The 18760-nt window shown below is 43.9% G+C and overlaps 1 protein-coding gene and 1 pseudogene across 4 annotated transcripts in view; both read left to right on the forward strand.

The window, feature by feature from the left end:
- The window catches only part of C3H4orf19 (chromosome 3 C4orf19 homolog), an 83911-nt gene extending 66924 nt beyond the window's left edge, over positions 1-16987 (forward strand). For all 4 annotated transcript variants that reach the window (XM_057730114.1, XM_057730115.1, XM_057730117.1 and 1 more), the window contains 2 exons: positions 14072-14125; positions 15230-16987. In XM_057730114.1, coding sequence (XP_057586097.1) covers positions 14094-14125; positions 15230-16166 — 969 coding nt within the window. In that variant the 5' untranslated portion in view covers positions 14072-14093 and the 3' untranslated portion in view covers positions 16167-16987. The remainder of the gene's footprint in view (positions 1-14071; positions 14126-15229) is intronic.
- LOC130848408 (CDGSH iron-sulfur domain-containing protein 2-like) lies at positions 13350-13760 on the forward strand (annotated as a pseudogene).
- Positions 16988-18760: the final 1773 nt, after the last annotated feature.

An 18760-nucleotide genomic window follows, 5' to 3' on the forward strand; every position in this document is an offset into this window, starting at 1 on the left:
ATGGTTCCTATGGTGGTCAAGAGTATGATGGAAGGGGGCCACTGAATCCCACGTGAGCAAGACATAGAACGGCACACGTTAAGTGAAAACACATCATCTTCACTTCAGATTTTTAAAACCTTCTTCTCAAATGAACTCTGTTTGTATTATCTGAAGATTCTCCAGAGTGTACTTGTTCATATTCTCAGAAACGAAAGGCCACCCAGAAGGTCATGGCTTACCCCCATGTTCAGCTGGGTCTTCATCTTGGAGCTGTGGCCATCATCCCTGATGATGGTTTGGTTTTCAATGACATGGTATATTGGTTCATCAGTGAACAAGATTCTTTAGCGGAATTCAGGGTAAACACCTAATCCTGTACCATTGATGACAATCTGTCATTGTAAGTCAGCTCGTGTGTGTGAGTAGCTGAGCTCTCTGTAAGGCTCTTTCACTTCAGAGCTGTCTGTGATTATTTGCATGACTTCCTCAAATCATACTTCAAAAGCAGTTGATAAGCACATGGTGATACCTGGATTACCAACACTAAGAGTTTTAGATATTTGTCCTAAACTGTTGAAGTAGAGACTCCCTGAAGGACTTAGGGGCATATTAAACATAAACTTCCTGCCGCTACACTGATCATGGGGACTGGGTTAATACGGCTCAGCGCCCATGTGAATAATAGGGAATCCCTTTCGTATTTTAGCAGATGTGAGGAACATTGAAAATTATTTATCAGCCGCCGTCACCCACACGCATGAATGATGTTGAGTACTTTCATGAGATTACTAAAAATAGTTCGAAGGTCCCTATGTCCCCTATACTTTGTCCAGTTGCAGTTTTAGAATATATATATATATATGAGGAGTTTAAGAGCTTGAACGGGGAGATAGGAGATGTCTGGAAGTTACATTGCACAGCAAACAGACTGATTTTGGGCGGGAAAGGGAAGAGAACTTGATGGAGGTGATGGAGGGGCTAAAGCTCCTTCCCCAGGCACCACTGACACCTCCCCCCATGTCAAGCATGCAACAAGTAGCAACCTGTACATTAGATAATATCAATTTTGGCACAGTCCAATACTGTTACTCTATATTACTTAGTAACTTAGCTGGAAAGCCATTGACCAGGGTATTATTTGTATTCGGCAAGGTCCAGCCAGGATTGGGAACTCTTCCTTTCTGACAGAGGGACGTTATAATCAGTGGGTTGTGTGGGTGTTGGAAGAGCTGGGAAACCAGATGAGATGGCTGAGGCAACACAGAGATGATCAAGGCAGAAGACATTACCACCCCAAGGTGAGACACAGAACCAGATGCTGGGGCCATGGCTGGAGCCATGGTGAGGTACCACGGTTCTAGCTGGCACCATGGAGGGTGGGGCTCTTGGGCATCTATTGCTGTGGAGGAGATTTGGCCACTATGAACAGAATGCAGTCAAAAGTAGAGCAAAAGGGAAACATACCCTGACATCCCCCATCCTCCCCCTCTAGTCTTCCGCCATCACTTTCCACTGGTGGGACCTACCCAGATCCAGAGGGCAAGGGTTCCTCGCATTATGGTGCCCTGAGCAACGGAGTGGGCAGAGGGAGGCAGGCACCCATCTAAGAGCAGCAGGCAGTGCACCAGCCCAGTGGCTTGGGTTTGTTTCAACTATTCCTCAGTCAGTAAACATTTAGGTTGTCCAAATTGATCCCATATTATTGGACATATGGTTTATTTTATAACACCCATAGAGAAAGATAAAAGAACATAAATTAACAACTGTGAAAAAGCAAATTCTGAAAAACAGACAAAAATTTTTGAAACTTAACAGGATTGTAAAACTGCACCAATTGGGAATGCAATTGGGAAAAGTGACTGCAGATACTAGTTTCAGCCAACTTGTTGGGGCCATATCGTCTATCATCGAAAGGGGCCAGTGGTAATGGTAGCTCCCTCACTGGTAGCCACCTCACCTCAGTGGTTGCCAGGGGCTCCCCAAGCCACAAGAGTTCTTAGGGTGTTCGTCCTTCCCCTTTACGCAGAGCTCACCTAGACCAACCAGCAACATAGCAAGACAAAAAGGCCTGCCTGCCTTCATTTCCTTAAAGCTGTAAAGCAGTAACTCTCAAAGTGTGGTCCCCGGACAGCAGCGTTAGCACCACCCAGGAGCGTGATCGAAATGCAAGTTATCGGGCCCCACACAGATCCCGGAGGATGCCTTATGGACCCCGTGCCCTCAGTCTCTCAGTGTGCCCAGCAGGATCCCCACCCCGTCACCCGCACACCCTAGTCTTTATTCAGTAATGAACTGCGGGACTTCCCTGGTGGTACAGTGGATGAGACTCCATGTTCCCAATGCAGGGGGCCTGGGTTTGATCCCTGGTCAGGGAACTAGATCCTACATGCATGCCGCAACTGAGAGTTCACATGCCACAACTAAGGAGCCCACGTGCTGCAACTAAGGAGCCCGCCTGTCACACTAAGACCCAGTGCAACCAAATAAATAAATATTAAAATAATAATAATAATAATGAATTGCATCTCATCTGATCCAGACTGGAGACTGCTCCCAGGAATTTACAGTCCACAGAATAGTGGCATAGCTTCTCAAACTTTTCCTAGAACAGTTCCCACCAAGGGTAAAGGAAGAAGGAATGGTCTAGAGGGCTGACCGCAAGCTACCAACAGAAGTTGAAATTTTCTGTATGCCTTCTGTTAAATTCTAATAATTCATGCAAATTTTGCCTTTTCAAATACAATATTCTGAATTTATTTTAAATTAAAACTAATGGGCTTCTTCCCCCAAAACCTTCAAATCGGGCCACATTTCTTTTATAGCTTATCTTTGCCTCCTAGATCATGGCCACACACCCTCATCCAGAAGCTGGGGCCCCAAGACCAGCTCACACCTTGGGCAGCCCACGGGGGCCTGGGGCGAGCCCGTGGATGGCCATGGGGAAGGAAGAGTGAACCAGGCAGGTCCAGCGGCATCAGAGCTGACGTGGGAGAAACTGAACCCCTCCACACCCTACAGGCTCCTTCCTCCCACAGCCTCTTCCACAGAATTACGGTCCAGACAGACAGATCCCATGTGTGTGAAGAGGCGTCTGTAGAACTGCAGGAGTCTTTTGACCCCGCCGTGGTCTGGCCAGGCTACAGAATAAATCCCACGTCCAGCCAGAGCTGGAGAAAACCCTGCCATAAGGTGGTGGCGTGGCCACCAGGACTTAAACAATAATTGTCTGAATATTTACCACGTTACCTACGCCCCAATGTCGCCACATGGCAAAGTACGCACACTGTGCCCTAATTCTGCTGTGTTTGAGGGCTTTTCCATACCAAGTCCCTCCCTTGAAATTAAATAACCATCATATACTGCCATCTGGTGGCGAATAGGTGAAACCACACCTATGGAATTCTATCAGAGCCCCAATCAGGAGGATCCAGTTCCCTTTTGCAAAAGCTACTTCTTATTGTGTAATGCAGAAAACAGACTCAGAAAACAACAGAACCTACAAGAGGTATTATATTAATATAATATGAAATATATAATATGTAAATATTATATAATAAGTAATATATAATCAGGAAATAATAATAATGAAAACGATAACAATAGCATTAAAAATAGCTACACCGTACCACTTTCTAACTTTTATATCCATTTACTTATCTAAAATATACTGACTCCCAACCATTGTACACTGTTGGTGGGAATGTAAATTGGCGCAGCCACTATGGAAAACAGTATGGAAGATCCTCAAAAAACTAAAAATAGAGCTACCATAGGACCCAGCAATTCCACTCCAGGATGTATATCCCCCACCAAAAAAAAATGAAAACACTAATTTGAAGAGATTCATGCACTCCAATGTTCACAGCAGCACTATTTACAATAGCCAAGAAATGGAAACAACCTAAGTGTCCATCAACAGATGAATGGATAAAGAAGGTGTGATATATATAATGGGATATTATTCAGCCATAAAAAAAGAATGAAATTCTGCTATTTACAACAACATGGATGGACCTAGAGAGTATGATGCTTAGTGAAAGAAGTCAAACAGAGAAAAACAAATACCTAATGATCATATATATGTGGAATCTAAAAAATAAAAACAAATGAATGAATATAGCAAAACAGAAACAGACTCACAGATACAGAAAACAAACTCGTGGTTACCAGTGGGGAGAAGGAAGGAGGAGGGGCAAGACAGTGATATGGGATTAAAACTATGATGTATAAAATAGATAAGCAATGAGGATATATTGTACAGCACAGGAAAATATAACCATTATTTTGTGATTATTTTTTTAAGAACTTTTATTGAGATACGGTTAACAGACAATAAACTGCATATATTTAGAGTGTACACTTTGGTATCCCAGTCTCCCAGTCCATTCCCCCCAACCCTCCCCACTTTCTCCACTTGGTGTCCATATGTTTGTTCTCTACATCTGGGTCTCTATTTCTGCCTTGCAAACTGGTTGATTTGTAGCATTTTTCTATATTTCGCATATGTGTTAATATACAAAATTTGTTTTTCTCTTTCTGACTCAATTCACTCTGTATGACAGTCTCTAGGTCCATCCATGTCTCTACAAATGTCCCAGTTTCATTGCTGTTTACAGCTAAGTAATATTCCATTGTATATATGTACCACATCTTCTTTATCCATTCATCTGTGGATGAACATTTAGGTTGCTTCCATGTCCTGGCTATTGTAAATAGTGCTGCAATGGATATTGGGGTGCATGTGTCTTTCTGAATTATGGTAGTCTCTGAGTATATGCCCAGCAATGGGATTTTTAGTTTTGCAAGGAATCTCCATACTGTTCTCCATAGTGGCTGTATCAGTTTACATTCCCACCAACAGTGCAAGAGCGTTGCCTTTTCTCCACACCCTCTCCAGCATTTACTGTTTGTAGACTTTCTGATGATGCTCATTCTAACTGATGTGAGGCGATACCTCATTGTAGTTTTGATTTGCATTTCTCTAATAATTAGTGATGTGGAGCAGCTTTTCACGTACCTCTTGGCCATCGTATGTCTTCTTTGGAGAAATGCCTATTTAGGTCTTCTGCCCATTTTTGGACTGGGGTTGTTTTTTTGATATTGAGCTGGATGAACTGTTTATATATTTTGGAGATTAATCCTTTGTTGATTCGTTTGCAAATCTTTTCTCCCATTCTGCGGGTTGTCTTTTCGCCTTGCTTATAGTTTCCTTTGCTGTGCAGAAGCTTTGAAGTTTCATTAGGTCCCACTTATTTATTTTTGTTTTTATTGCCATTACTCTAGGGGGTGTGTGATAACTTTAAATGAGTATAATCTATAAAATATTGAATCACTATGCTGTACACCTGAAACGGATGTAATATTGTAAATCAACGCTACTTCAATCAAAAAAATAATAGGGAATTCCCTGGTGGTCCAGTGGTTAGGACTCGGCACTTTCACTGCCATGGCCTGGGTTCAATCCCTGGTCGGGGAACTAAGATACCACAAGCTGCGCAGCACGGCCATAATAATAATAACAATAATAGTAAATATTATTATTATTATTACTGGATTCCACCTTCAAGGATTATTGTAAAGTTGAAATGAATACATGAAGCTTTTTTTTTTTTTATGTATTTATTTATTTATCTATCTGTTGGCTGTGTTGGGTCTTCGTTGATGCGTGAGGGCTTTCTCTAGCTGCGCGAGCAGGGGCTACTCTTCATTGCAGTGCGTGGGCTTCTCATTGCAGTGGCTTCTCTTGTTGCAGAGAGCTCTAGGCACTTCAGTACACATGGCACATGGGCTCAGTAGTTGTGGCCCACGGGCTTAGTGGCTCCTCGGCATGTGGGATCTTCCCGGCCCAGGGATCACTGGCAGGCGGATTCTAAACCACTGTGCCACCAGGGAAGTCCAAAAGTGAATACATGAAACTTCTTAAAACAGTGCTTGATACATATTAAAAACTCAAGTGTTAACTACTTGCAATCATTAATAAGTACTGGCAGGATGCCAGACATTGTAGCAAATGCCATACATGCTTCTATCTCATTTAATTTTCAAAACAATCCTGGTAAGCAGGAACTGTTATCATTCCCACTTTGCAGATTAGACAGCTAAAGGTCACAGAGGCTAGGAAATTTGCCTGGAGGTCACAAGGCTAATAAATGGTGGGGGTAGAATTGGAACCCACAACTCTGACCCTAAATTACTCATTTAACCACTGTGCTGAATTGGTGGTGTGATAAATCTTCTTAAATGCTTATAAATTCCATCCCACCTCACACACATACCCCAGCCCCACCACACACACACACACACACGCACACGCACACACACACTCCCCCAGCCCCTTCCAGTGAAGGAGATCCAGCAGGTGCACCTCCCTCCCTGAGTCACCCTGACCTGAGTCCTCACCCCTCCCAGGGAAGTTGCTGTTGTACACACTCTCCCCATCTCAAGGCTCCAGGGCATTAGCCAGCAAGCAGTACCCTCTGGCAAAGAAGCCAAGGAGACCTTTTCAAAGAGCTACAGACCTGAGGAATGAGATGAGAGCTCGGGGCCTGAAGGGAGGAAACAGGAGGGGAAGCTTTGCGCATTTAGTCAGGATCATGGGTTGGGGTGATTTTGGACTTGGGACCCAAACGCACCCCATCAGTATCGGGATGGGGTAGTTCACACTCCACTGAGCAGGGCTCCCGCCCTGCAAAAGGGTCCCATGAGTGCTGGCTGTGTCTCAGTGTTCGATGTAACCGTGTTTGAGCCAAGTCAGATACAGAGGGTCATGAGGGGAGGACGCTTCCTTCACGGATTCACCATTTCAATTGTTAGATTTGGAAGAAAGCTTTGATGTCATGGACTCATTGGGCAGATAAACTGAGGGATCAGAAGATTACACAACTTTCCCACATCCACGTGGTTGATGATGAAGCCACTGCTAGAAGGTAGACTCCTTACACCTGGCACGGACTTTGCCTGGCTGAGTTCACCCAAACACCAACCACCACCTGACAGTATTAGTTTGGGGCACAAAACCCTCCTGATAATTAGGACTGTCATGACAGCTGTTTTTCCCAAAGTTTCACAGAACGCAAGTTCTGCTGATTGTTAATATCTTTTATGGGGGGAGAAAAAGTTCTGTGATCAAATAATTTTGGGAAATACTTGAGTTAAACAAGGTGAAATTGTTCTTTTTCATAACTATGAATGTCTTCCTCTTTCATCTCTGCTGTTTCCAGACCTGTTTGACCGGGGAACCCTTTGGCAGGGGTGGCGGGGTGGATATCTGAACACACCTCTGCACAGATATCCCATCAAACCCGGTTGCAGGTGATGCTGACATGTATATGGTAGCACATTGGCTACTGGGAGTGCATCAAATGCACTGTTTGATGGTGCTGATAATAACAGTCTTCTTATAGTCTGTCCAGTTCTCCAAAATCACGAAGTTCATCCTCTTTAGGAGAACAGGGAACATACCAGAAAATTTTGTCCCAGAGGGTTCTCAAAGCCTGCCTGGAAAAGAGGATATGATTCTGCTGAGGAAATAGATTGAGTAGTAGTCAAGAATTATCTTCTTGTCCTTTCTCCACTATAGATTCAATACTGTCTGTGGAGTTGGGCAGGCAGTCTTTAATATCTTTTATAAAGTACCTGGTGGTTTCTTCAGTGTGTGGTAGTTATTTTTATCCAATCCTCTGGAGTCTAAGAAGACAGTACTCAGAAGTGGCTCACTACATATTTTACAACTTCACCTGCTGGCCAGATTAAGTTGAAATCCTGGACTGTTTTCTAAACATTGGCAAGTTGGTTTTTTAAAACGAAGTTGACATTTAAATGTTTAATTTTATTGTTCTCTTCCAAGCACTCCAACTTCCATCAACTCAAACCACTTGCCAGCAGCTGCTCTGAAAGCTCGTTGACTAGAGCCCTCAAAGCAGGACATCCTTAGCCTTGGAATTGCATTACTCATTCCCAAGCTGGGAAGAAGAACCACGGTCCCTTCCATATCTCTCAGCTTGTGTCATGCACTTGGCTTTTGGTTTTGGACCACTGAATGGAGTGAGATGTGATCATGGAAAGGGGTAGACCTGCTAGAATAATTTATAAAATCTCATACTCACCATTGATTCATTCACATCTGTCACTCACCAGTCATTCCTTCATTTGAATAACAGGCGTGATGTGCTCCTTGCAAGCTGGATGGTGCCCTGGGCTAGGCATTGCCTCTGAGGGGCATGTGTTCAGTAAGGGAGGCAGACAGCTGGTGAACACCAAATCCCTGGACTGTACATCCCCCTCTGAGATGGAACAGCCCAAGGACAGGAAACATCTTCTTTGCCTTCAGAGTTCTAGTGCCTGGGGCTGGCTATTGGCTTTAGTACATACATAGAATGACAGCTAAATCCAGAAAGGTCAGTGTGCTTTTGATGAGCTCCTTTCCAAGACCTTTCTCCATATGCTTCTTTATAGGGAATCGTTTAATAGCAGTGGTTTTCTGTAGGTAACAGGTCCTTGCCCAGAGACAAGCAGAACAAGAACTAACATCAGATTAGCGCTTCTTTTTTGTTTTTTTAACTTCCTTCTTTTATACTTCCTTTTAACTTTTGATTTTGACATCATATCAGACTTACTGAAAAGTACAAAGGACCGTCATATATTCACATTCCCAAATGTTAACATTTACCACATTTGCTTTATTCTTCTCCCTTTCTCTACACATACATGCACAATTTTTTTCCTGAATCATTTTAATAAGTTACAGATACCATGCCCCTCTAGTCCTAAATACTTCACTCTGAATTTCCTAAGAACAAGGGCATGCTTTTATATAACTCCAGTACAATGATCAAAATCAGGACATTAGGGGACTTCCCTGGTAACACAGTGGTTAGGACTCCACTCTCCCAATGCAGGGGCCCGGATTCAACCCCTGGTTGGGGAACTAGATCCCACGTGCATGCCGCAACTAAGAGTTCACATGCCACAACTAGGGAGCCCACTGGCTGCAACTAAGGAGCACACATGCTGCAACTAAGACCCCACACAACCAAATAAATAAAATAAATATAAAAATGGTTAAAATGGCAAATTTTTTGTGAAAAAAAATCAGGACCTTAACATTGATTTAATACTACTGCCTAATACAGACCTTATTCAGATTTCACCAGTTGTGTCAATAATGACCTCTTAAAAAAAGACCGTGCATTGCGTTTGGTTGTCATGTCTCTTCTGTCTCCTTTAATCTTGAATCTGTCTTTGTTTTGCACAAAGTTACATTTTTTTTAAAGAGTACTGTCCCATTGTTTTGCAGAATATCCCTTAATTTGGGTTTGACTGATGTTGCCTCCTGCTGCAATCCAGATTCTACTCTTTTGGCAGAAAAATCGCAGCAGTGATGCCGAGTTCCCAGTGCACCACATCCAAGGCTGCTGACGAGTCTTGTTGCTCACAATGTGTTACCCTTGATTATTTGATTCAGGTGCTGTGAGCCAGGTTTCCCCACTGTAAGGATACTGTTTTACCCTTAGCATGTGATGAGGAGCTACTTTGAGACTAAATATCCCATTCTCTTCAACTTTTCACCCACTGGTCTCAGCATCTGTTGATGATTCTTGCTTAAATCAGGTATTACTGTGATGGCTGTCAAATGGTGACTTCTCTAGTTTCATTATTCCTTGTATGTTGGTTAACTGTCTATGTGTAAGTCAGAGCTTTCGCCTTTTTAGATGTATATCCTAAGGATTCATAGATCCTTGTTTTATTCAGTGGATTATAATCCTTTATATTAGTATTTATTGTGATGCTCATGTGGTTGCATATTCGGCCAGTAGAACCCCTACAAGCTGGTCCTGTGTCCATTTGACCTGTCCCTGTCATTCTTTAAGATCATCACTACTCAAAGGCAGCCCTTCCCGGCTGGGTTGAGCCTTCTTCTATATTCCTTGACTTCCTTATAGATAGTCAATTTCTCTGCCTGGCTGCAAAACTTCTGCCTCCCCCAAGTCTTCCCATTTCTCCCCACCTCCATCACTAACTCCCTTGTGAAACCGGCTTTTCCAGCAAGGAGACTTGACTAGTGACTGATGGGGCCTTACTTAGCATGCCCATCGTCAAACACAGGACTGTTTAATTTCAACACAAAACACAGGACAAGAGTCAACCTCCGACAAAGGACTCCAGGAGCAGGCAGGCGCCAGTGGTGGGTGGACACACCATCCTAATCGGGTTTGCTTTTCTCCTGTGGAAACCAGATGATGGTTGCAAAGTCTTTGCCTTTTGCTTCTCTGTTGCTCTTCTCTACTCCAAAGAGAAAGCAAATTCTGATTCTGCTCCCTAATAAAAGGCACTGGACAACGGAGTTCTCACCTTTAAACCAGCCGTTGTCCAGGTGAGGGGGGGGAAGGAAGAGACAGACTGCCCGTTTTGAACTCGGTTTTACTTCCAAAGAGCATATATATTTTTTCGCATGTCCATGTTTCACGCGGGCCATGGAGTATTTCCTTTTTGCACCTGGAAATGGGAGAGCTCACTGAAAGCAAGATGTGGGTGTGGGAGTGACACATGAACAGAGGCACAAATCGGATCTGATGCTGGGAATCATCATATAAGGGAGAATCATCGCAGACGCGGGCAGGCAGGGGTTGCGTGTAAAGGCGTTAGTTCCCTCCCTTTACGTCAGCCGTCACCCAACCTTGGACGCGGGGATCCTATCTCATTGAGAAAAGGAATGTCGCTGGGGAAGGAAAACACAGGGTGGTGTGAAAGAGGGCAGGACCTCGAACCAGGAAGAGGCTGCCTCGGCCGGGTTGGGGAGAGACCAGAGCATGGCCCTCAGGTTCAGGACCAGGTCTGTAGAAACCCAGGGGGTGCACCCCAAAGGAAGGCAGCAGGGGAGGAGGAGACTGGAAACTTGACTTGAGAGGGGAGAGTCATCAAAGCCCCTTTTATAATTACATGGCTTTGAAGAAAAATACAGATCCTGCGGTTTCCCAGGGAAGGTGTGGGGCCAGGTCGGGGAGAAGCCACATATCCGTTCTCTGAGAGCAGAGGCTCTCAAGTTGGGCTCTTAAATCTCAGCAGTTGTCTCACTTCCGGGCACATTGCTTGTGTGGCCACAGCCACAGCAGCAGAGGGTGGGCACTGCCAGCCAGGCTGGCGAGGATGCTTCAGGGTCAGGATGACCTTGGTCGGCCTTGGAGACGCTGGGAAAGCAAGGTGTCACTCGAGACAAGCCTCTTTGGTTTTCTTTTTTTCGGAAGAAAACCTTCCTCACCTACAACTCTCAAACCCACCTGCCTGACATTTTTCAATGATTCATATGTCATGACCACTTCAATTATATTATTAAGACCTGGAGTCTGCCCTCTCTCAACCACTCCAAAGCCCTTTCTTTTTTTTTCTTTCCTTTGACTCTTTCTTGCCTCCTAGCCTCCTGACTTTTTAAAAACAGATTCCAAGATAAATAAAGGTGCCGCAAGCATGGAAAGTGGCCAGATCTTAAAGCAGGTTGTGGAGGGGGAGGGAGCAAGGGGGGAGGGGAGGGGCTGATGGTGGGGAGGAGGTACACATGGGGCTCTTGAACTTGTGTATCCAGATGATATATAAATTATTTGCAGCAAATGGACGTAAATGTGGAGTGAAGGCTGGAAACAAAATCCTGGGCTGGGAAAATGGGGTAATTTCATTGAGAGTGCATTGAAAAAGGAAAAGGTTGTACACATATTGCTGGCTAAGCCACCAATGATTTCTCTCTCTGTGGAACCCTTGTTGCATTTGGGGTATGTGTCTTTCAGTTGGTGTCACAATTGAGAGAAATATACCATTTGACCCTTATTGTGGAAACCATTATTACTTGGTATTGTTAATGCTCTTGTCTGTATGTGTAGGTATGTCATGACAACTAGATTGTTTCTTTCTTAGGTGCAAAGCTTCCATCTTTTTTTTTTTTTTTTAAACATGCTGTATCCAGACAGAGCTGAGTAATAAGTATATGCTTATTATGAATTTTAACACATATAATCCCCAGCAAAGCAATGTGGTAGATATACCATTATCCCCTTTTACAGATGAAATAGCTGAGGCCCAAAGTTACACGGCAGAGCTGGGACCAGATAATCCAGGCACTCTCCCCATCGCAAATCTGTAATCACACCTGCAAAGACTTGTTTGTTTGTTTTTATTTTTGTTTTGGTCGTATGAAGTAGCAGTTACAAATTCCAGAGATTAGGATGTAGATGTGGGATATCTTTGGGTAGGGAGGGGGATGAGCTGTAAATCTAGTTTCCTCTAACCAACCGACTAGTCTATACTTCTTAAAAGGCACCAGTCATTTTCTCTGTGCTTAAAGGCTTATGAAGTAGCATCCTGGGAAATTCATCCATGATTGAAATGAAGGAGAGAGAACAGAGGAAGCAGTGACACAGCCGACAGGGAGTGGTCCCTCTCTCTCCCCAACCCCAGCATCTTACCGAGACAAAGGGACTGGAGCTTTAGATTCTGTCACTGGCTTGTCTTCTTAAAGGTTGTCGCCATTAGAGATGGAGGGTGACTTAAAGATTCTTCCACACTAGTTTTTAGGGTTTTCAAAGAAAAGACCAGAACAGTGTGGTCAGTTTTACATGAAGAGAAGGTTTTATTCAGAGGGCAATCATGAGGAAAAAAAGCAACTTGAGAAAGGGCAGGGGACAGAGGGCAGGTGGGAAATGAAAGAAGCACAGACGAGAGTCCATCTGTCACCAGCAAGCCTGAAGGGGCGTGTCCTTAGTCTAAGTAAACTTGTGATGATGCCTCCAGCTGTAACCTCCTCAGGTCTGTAACATGGAACACACACATCAGCTGTCATATCCTGACATCCTTTAATACAGGGTAGCTAATCTCCTGGCATGGAAGCCTCTCTACTCTCTTACACCGCCTGCCACTGCACGGGGGAGCTGCACCCTGGTTAAGTCCATGTCCCCCATGGAAGGCAATGGAAGAGAAAACACACAGGTCCTTTCCAATCCCACCCTTCTCTCCCTAGCATTCGTCAACCTATTTTTCTTCATTTGCAAAATGGGGATGACATATATAACTTCCAGGGTTGGGGAAAGGTCTTGTACAGAGACAGGTGTCAATAAATGTGTGAGAACTCTGCATGGGTGATTTTAGATAAGTGAAGGTATTCCGGGTAACCAGTGCCCTCCCTGACTCACATGTTATCCTTTTGCCAAAAACTGTAACTCTACTAACTTTGAGTATCTAAGAAAGAAAAAGCAAACTTAATTCCTATTAAAATGTCATTCTGCCACACCGGCCCACTGCAGGCCACGAGCGCCCACTAACTGCTTGCACGCTGGGCGCAGGGGCGGCAGCTCCGCCGCGAGATAGTGGTGGGGCCCGGAGAAGAGCGGGTACCGCGGGCCAGGATGGTGCTGGAGAGCATGCTGGTGAAGGTGCAGCTCCCCGCGTATCTTAAGCAGCTCCCAGTCCCCAAGAGAGAGTCACCTGGCTCACGGTTTCAGCATGGCTTCTGTTATTGCCTTTCCTTGGTGTACTTTCACTACTTTGCGGTTTGTCCATTCCTCCCAAAGAAAAAGCAACAGAAGGATAGCTTGATTAATCTTAAAATACAAAAGGAAAATCCCAACGTGGTGAATGAAATAAACATTGAAGATCTGTGTCATACTAAAGCAGCTTACTGTAGGTATTGGCGTTCTAAGAGGTTTCCTGCCTGTGATGGTTCACATAATAAACACAATGAATTGACAGGAAATAATGTGGGTCCGCTAGTACTGAAGAAGTATAACAGGAATTAGGATGGAATCCAGTGCTGTGCTGTAAAAATCTTATAACAATATTTTTCATTCTTTGTTTATAGAAGATCTTTCAAATGGTAGTCTTAATTATTGCTACTGGTTGAATAATTTTCTGCCAATTTATTTTACACTACTGTTTATACTGGATATTTTGTATATTCAATCCTTTATATAGAATTAAATTGTGCAACCCTTTCATTCTGATTTCAAAGAACTAACGTATCTTCCTACAATAAAACCAACGCTTTTTATTTAAAAAAGAAAAGGAAATGTCATTCACTCTGTTCTCTTTTTATGCCTTTTTTTCCCAGATGATAACAAAAAATAATCCAGATGGGGTGCAGGTGCTGTAAAATGCTACAAAGGTAAAGTGGAAAAACTTATCTCATCCGAATGGAGGGATTTGTGATTACCATGGAAGCACTTCAAACACCCTGCATGGATTCAATGCATTTGTCCAGCTTGGGGCATGACCAACCTTGCCAGGAAATTAAGAGTTTGTAACTGCTTTAATGTTATTTAAGAGAACACAGGGACTGGCTTTTTATACTTTTTTTGTGCAATACTCAGAGCGTTTTGGGAATGCCATCTTTTTCTGAGGCTGAATTTGGTTTGGGTTGAATTTACATTTCTCCAAAGAGCTTCAATGCAAAGAAAAGCTTGGGTTTTAGAAGATGCCTGAAATGGCATCACCGAAAATAAATCACCCTGGTCACATATGTGCTTTTAATTTTGTCCAGATTTATTTCATATAAATTTGGGCAACATGAATATAATTCTATATAAAATAACAGGGAAAAATTAACTGATGATTTTGCTTCCCTAACAAAACTATATTATGTTAGTTCTATTCCTTGTCTATCTGTATATAGACATAGATAAGGAATAGATATAGATATCTATCTATATACAGATATAGATAGATATATATAGATAAACTATATACAGATATGTCTAGATATATATCTGTATACAGATAGACACACACATACCTACATACATATATGTTTTATTCCACTATAATTATAATCTGATGTTAGGCTCTATTCAAAAAGTATTTATTATATCTTTCATGATAGTCCAGACTTCATACTTTTAATTTAATCACTACATGATATTCCGTTGAGGGGTTGAACTATCAGTTGGTAACCACTTATTTTCCTACTGTTGGACATTTGTTTTATTTATTTACTTTTTGTTTTTTAAATTTCATGACCCACTTTGTTCTTTAGCTTCTTCCTGACCTTTTTTGAATCCCTTCTTAAGATCTATTTCCAGTTAGTAGAACATTTTTATACCAACTATATATATTTAATGAGGCACACACATATAGGCTTAAAAGAGTAATCACAGAAATTAACAGGAATCGTAGAAAACAGCAGAGCCTGTAGTAGAAATGTTAATAATGAAAGTTAGTTCTTAATAAAGTTAATTTTTAACCTGACTGCTCTCGGGTCTTCTCACCCCAGCTATCTCTTCGATCCAGTTCAAGTGCCCTCCCCTGGTTACGTCAACGAAGTAAACAGCTGCAAGTTAGATGAAGACGATGCTGTTAAGTTAAAAGGCAAGCAGAGCGAAGAGGTGCTGGTGCACAAGGATGCCCTTGCGAGCGAGGTCTCCAAGAGGCCCGGGAGCGGGAGCAGAACATCGGCGCCGCAGGAGCCCTGCGGGCCGCCCCGAGGACCGCTCCTCCCGGCGGACACGGCGGGGGTACCCTGCGCTGAGAAGGCTGGCGGGGCTGCCAATGGCCTGGGCCCCGCTGCCGCGCTGCAGCTCACTGGCGATCCCGGGTGCCCCCAGGGGTACAGGGTCTCCTGGGCCAGTGCCGCAAACAAGGGTCACGCGACTCAGACCTTCCTCGAAGGAGGGAGTGCCAGGGAACCGGACTGCGTGCTGCTGGCTTCAGGAGAGACCTGCGTCATCGGAAAGAGGGACCCCAACGCGTCTTCCGCGGCCGGGCATCCCGCCTGGGACGTCCCAGACCACGTGCTCCAGATACCCGCCCCGGATTACCCTCAGCCGTGCTGCTCAGCTGAAGACAACGCCGACCACGTGGATCACGAAGAAAAGCACTGCCTTTTCCAAATGAGCCACACGGAGGAAGAGCCCCCGCAGGGCGCTCGCCCCAGGGCGCGGGAGCAGTGTTTGAATATGCCCTTCTCCGGGAAGAGAAGCTGGGATGCATTAAACGAGGCCGTGGCAACTGAAGTTCTAAATGTCTACTTTAAAGAAGAGGATCCTGCCCAGGACGTGCCTGTGGTCGCTTCGAGAAACGGGTGGGAGGAGACCCATAGCTCCCCTGGCCACGCGAGCCGGGAGACGGCGGATGAGGACGCGGAGGTGGCCGAAGCCCTCGCCGCTTTAGAAGCAGCTACTGCGGGAGAAGATGAGGACGAGGCAGCGTAGGCGAGGGCACTTGCGCAGGCACATAAGCCAGCGTTGCGCTGGGCGTGTGAGGCTGGGCTTGCTTTTTAGGCACAGCTGATGACTCTACCTTGCATATGGGTGCAGCCTTACCGGTGGTTGACACCCACTACCTGTTCTGATGGCTGTGCGCGCCTGTGCCACGCCGCTTGTTAATTAAATATGGAGAGTACCACCTTCTAGATGGGCTAAACCTTGAGACACGAGAATAAAAGTCAGAGTGGGCCGCAGAGCTGGTGTCCACAGCACGTGCAGACATTAAACAGCCTGCTCGGCCACGCGCACGACGTCCCCCAGAGCATCAGGTGCAGGTGTTCTTGAGAAGGCGCTGGAATCCCAGCGCTTAATCCCAGGGGCACAGATTCACGGGACATTCTATCTGACTGTAAATTCTTTACCTTGCTTTTGAGAGCCAAACGGTATACCCAACCCGAGAAAGGTAACTGCCCCCACTTAAAGTGCCTCATGTGTCCCCAGAGCACGGCTTACCTTCAGGGACATTCACCCAGGGAACTAAAAACTAACCACGTGTTAGACAGAAAAGGAAGCTCAGCGGCTTTCAGGGTGGAGCAGGGGCCGCCTGTAAACAAATGGTTAGTCATTAGCTGTGATATCAGGACACCTTGACCTTAACTTTTTTACATTCTTACTTTTTAATCTCCTGTGGGATTGGGGAGTCTGGTCAAAATAATTCTTTAAACTGTTTGTGTCAAAGTCAGGTTTTGAGTTTGTGAGATTTGGAACAGGAAAGAGATGGATGGAGTGGTTCGTGCCATGTAATGTCTGATTGTGATTAAAATGTAACAACATATGTGTCTGTGTGTCTTAACTCAAAAGTGCTCCTAATTTTCCCAGAATGAGCATTGGTGACCCTTGACATTTCTTTCAATTTAAAGAGCTAGACTGTTAAATTACAGATGAAGAGGAGGCCAGGTTGGTTTGCCAAAAATGGCTTTGACTTTCTGTCCCTGTAACTCAAACTCTTGACACCATGACCGCCTGTGCAGATTTTACCTTAAGGATAAATAACCCTCTCTGGGTTTCAGCCTTCTAATTTTTAAAGAAGGACAGCCATTCTGACATGGCTTGATGGAAAATTTAGAGGATGGTCAAGAGTATCTAGAAAAATATGAACATGGAGAATGCTTTATTATGGTGTTTTGTAACACAGGCTCTAAAATCTGAACTTGGTTGGATTTCCAGCTTTGCCACGTGACCTTGGGCAAGTAATGTATCCCTTCTATCACCCATCAATTAAGGGAGAATAATAATATGTATTTTTAGAGATTGTCATAATGTCATAGGTCCATTTTGGTAATTGTTTAACATAAAACATGATTTCTGAGTCTAACAGACAGACATTTCCCTGGATTTGCTTGATGACAAGCCATCCGTACATACAAGGTCCGTCAGAGCTTTTAAACCGTTGGCATTGCTAACTGCATTGTAGGTGTGTTTGCTATTCTATTTAGTACACCAGATGCTTAATATTTCAGAGTGGTTCCTTCAACAGTTTCTTAAGTGTATCTGTTGGGATTAGGTCCAGCTGCATGTGATAAATGTCTTATGAAAATAGAGATTTACTTATCTTTTATGTAGAGGAAGTCTGGAGGTAGCAGTCCAGGCTAGTAGAGGATTCCATGGTATAAGCGACTTATGTTCCTGCTATCATTTGGCTTCCTTCTCAAGATTACTGCATGGTCCACAATGGCTGCTGGGGCTCCAATCATTACATTTGTTTTCTATGCAGGAAAAAGAATAATGGGTCAGAAGGTCTCACTCCCTCTCTATTAACGACTTTCTAGAGGTATAATTCAGCCTTTCCACTTATACTTCATTGGTCAACATCTGGTTACTTGGTCACATACAGCTGCCAAAAAGGCTAGGAAGACTTACCTTTCTAGCTGTGAGCATGGCTTTCCCAACTAAATTCAGGATTCCGTTACTGAGAAAGGGGAGAATGGACATTGAGTTTTGAGATGGTCCACTCACAGTCTGCTGCACCAGGTCCTCAAAACGCAAAAGCCTGGGATAGGGCTGATTTGCAAGAGATTGAAATATACTGTTCACATTCAGTATGACACGGGAAGCATCTAAACCTCTGGTCCAAGGAGTAAGGAGGACTGGACAGCTACAGCCACACGACCATAGGCGCTAAGATTTTCATGACAAAAGCCATTGGCCAGGAGACAAACCAAGGACTATTACAGCATTTAAATTACAAGTTTATCGGGGAAAACTTTTATAACAAGAAAAACATATCTGCAAAGACACATTCAAAATAATTTGCCAAATAATGCAATTATTGATACAGAAATTTTATTCAGTAATAATTTCTGAGCCATCAAGTTACAATTTTTGTTTTTATAGGTGCAAATATAGCTTAACTTTTTAAAAAAACTACCATTTATTAAGCACTTAATACAGGTTAAGTTCTGCACGTGCATTATCTTGAGTAAGTCCACCATGACCCTATGAGTTGTAGGTATAATTATCCCCATTTCACAGATGGGGAAATGGAGGCTCAAAAAGCTATCTAACTCATCCATGGTCACACAGACAGTCAGTGGCAGAAT

The sequence above is a fragment of the Hippopotamus amphibius genome, chromosome 3 (assembly GCF_030028045.1).
Source record: "Hippopotamus amphibius kiboko isolate mHipAmp2 chromosome 3, mHipAmp2.hap2, whole genome shotgun sequence".
Lineage (NCBI taxonomy): Eukaryota > Metazoa > Chordata > Mammalia > Artiodactyla > Hippopotamidae > Hippopotamus > Hippopotamus amphibius.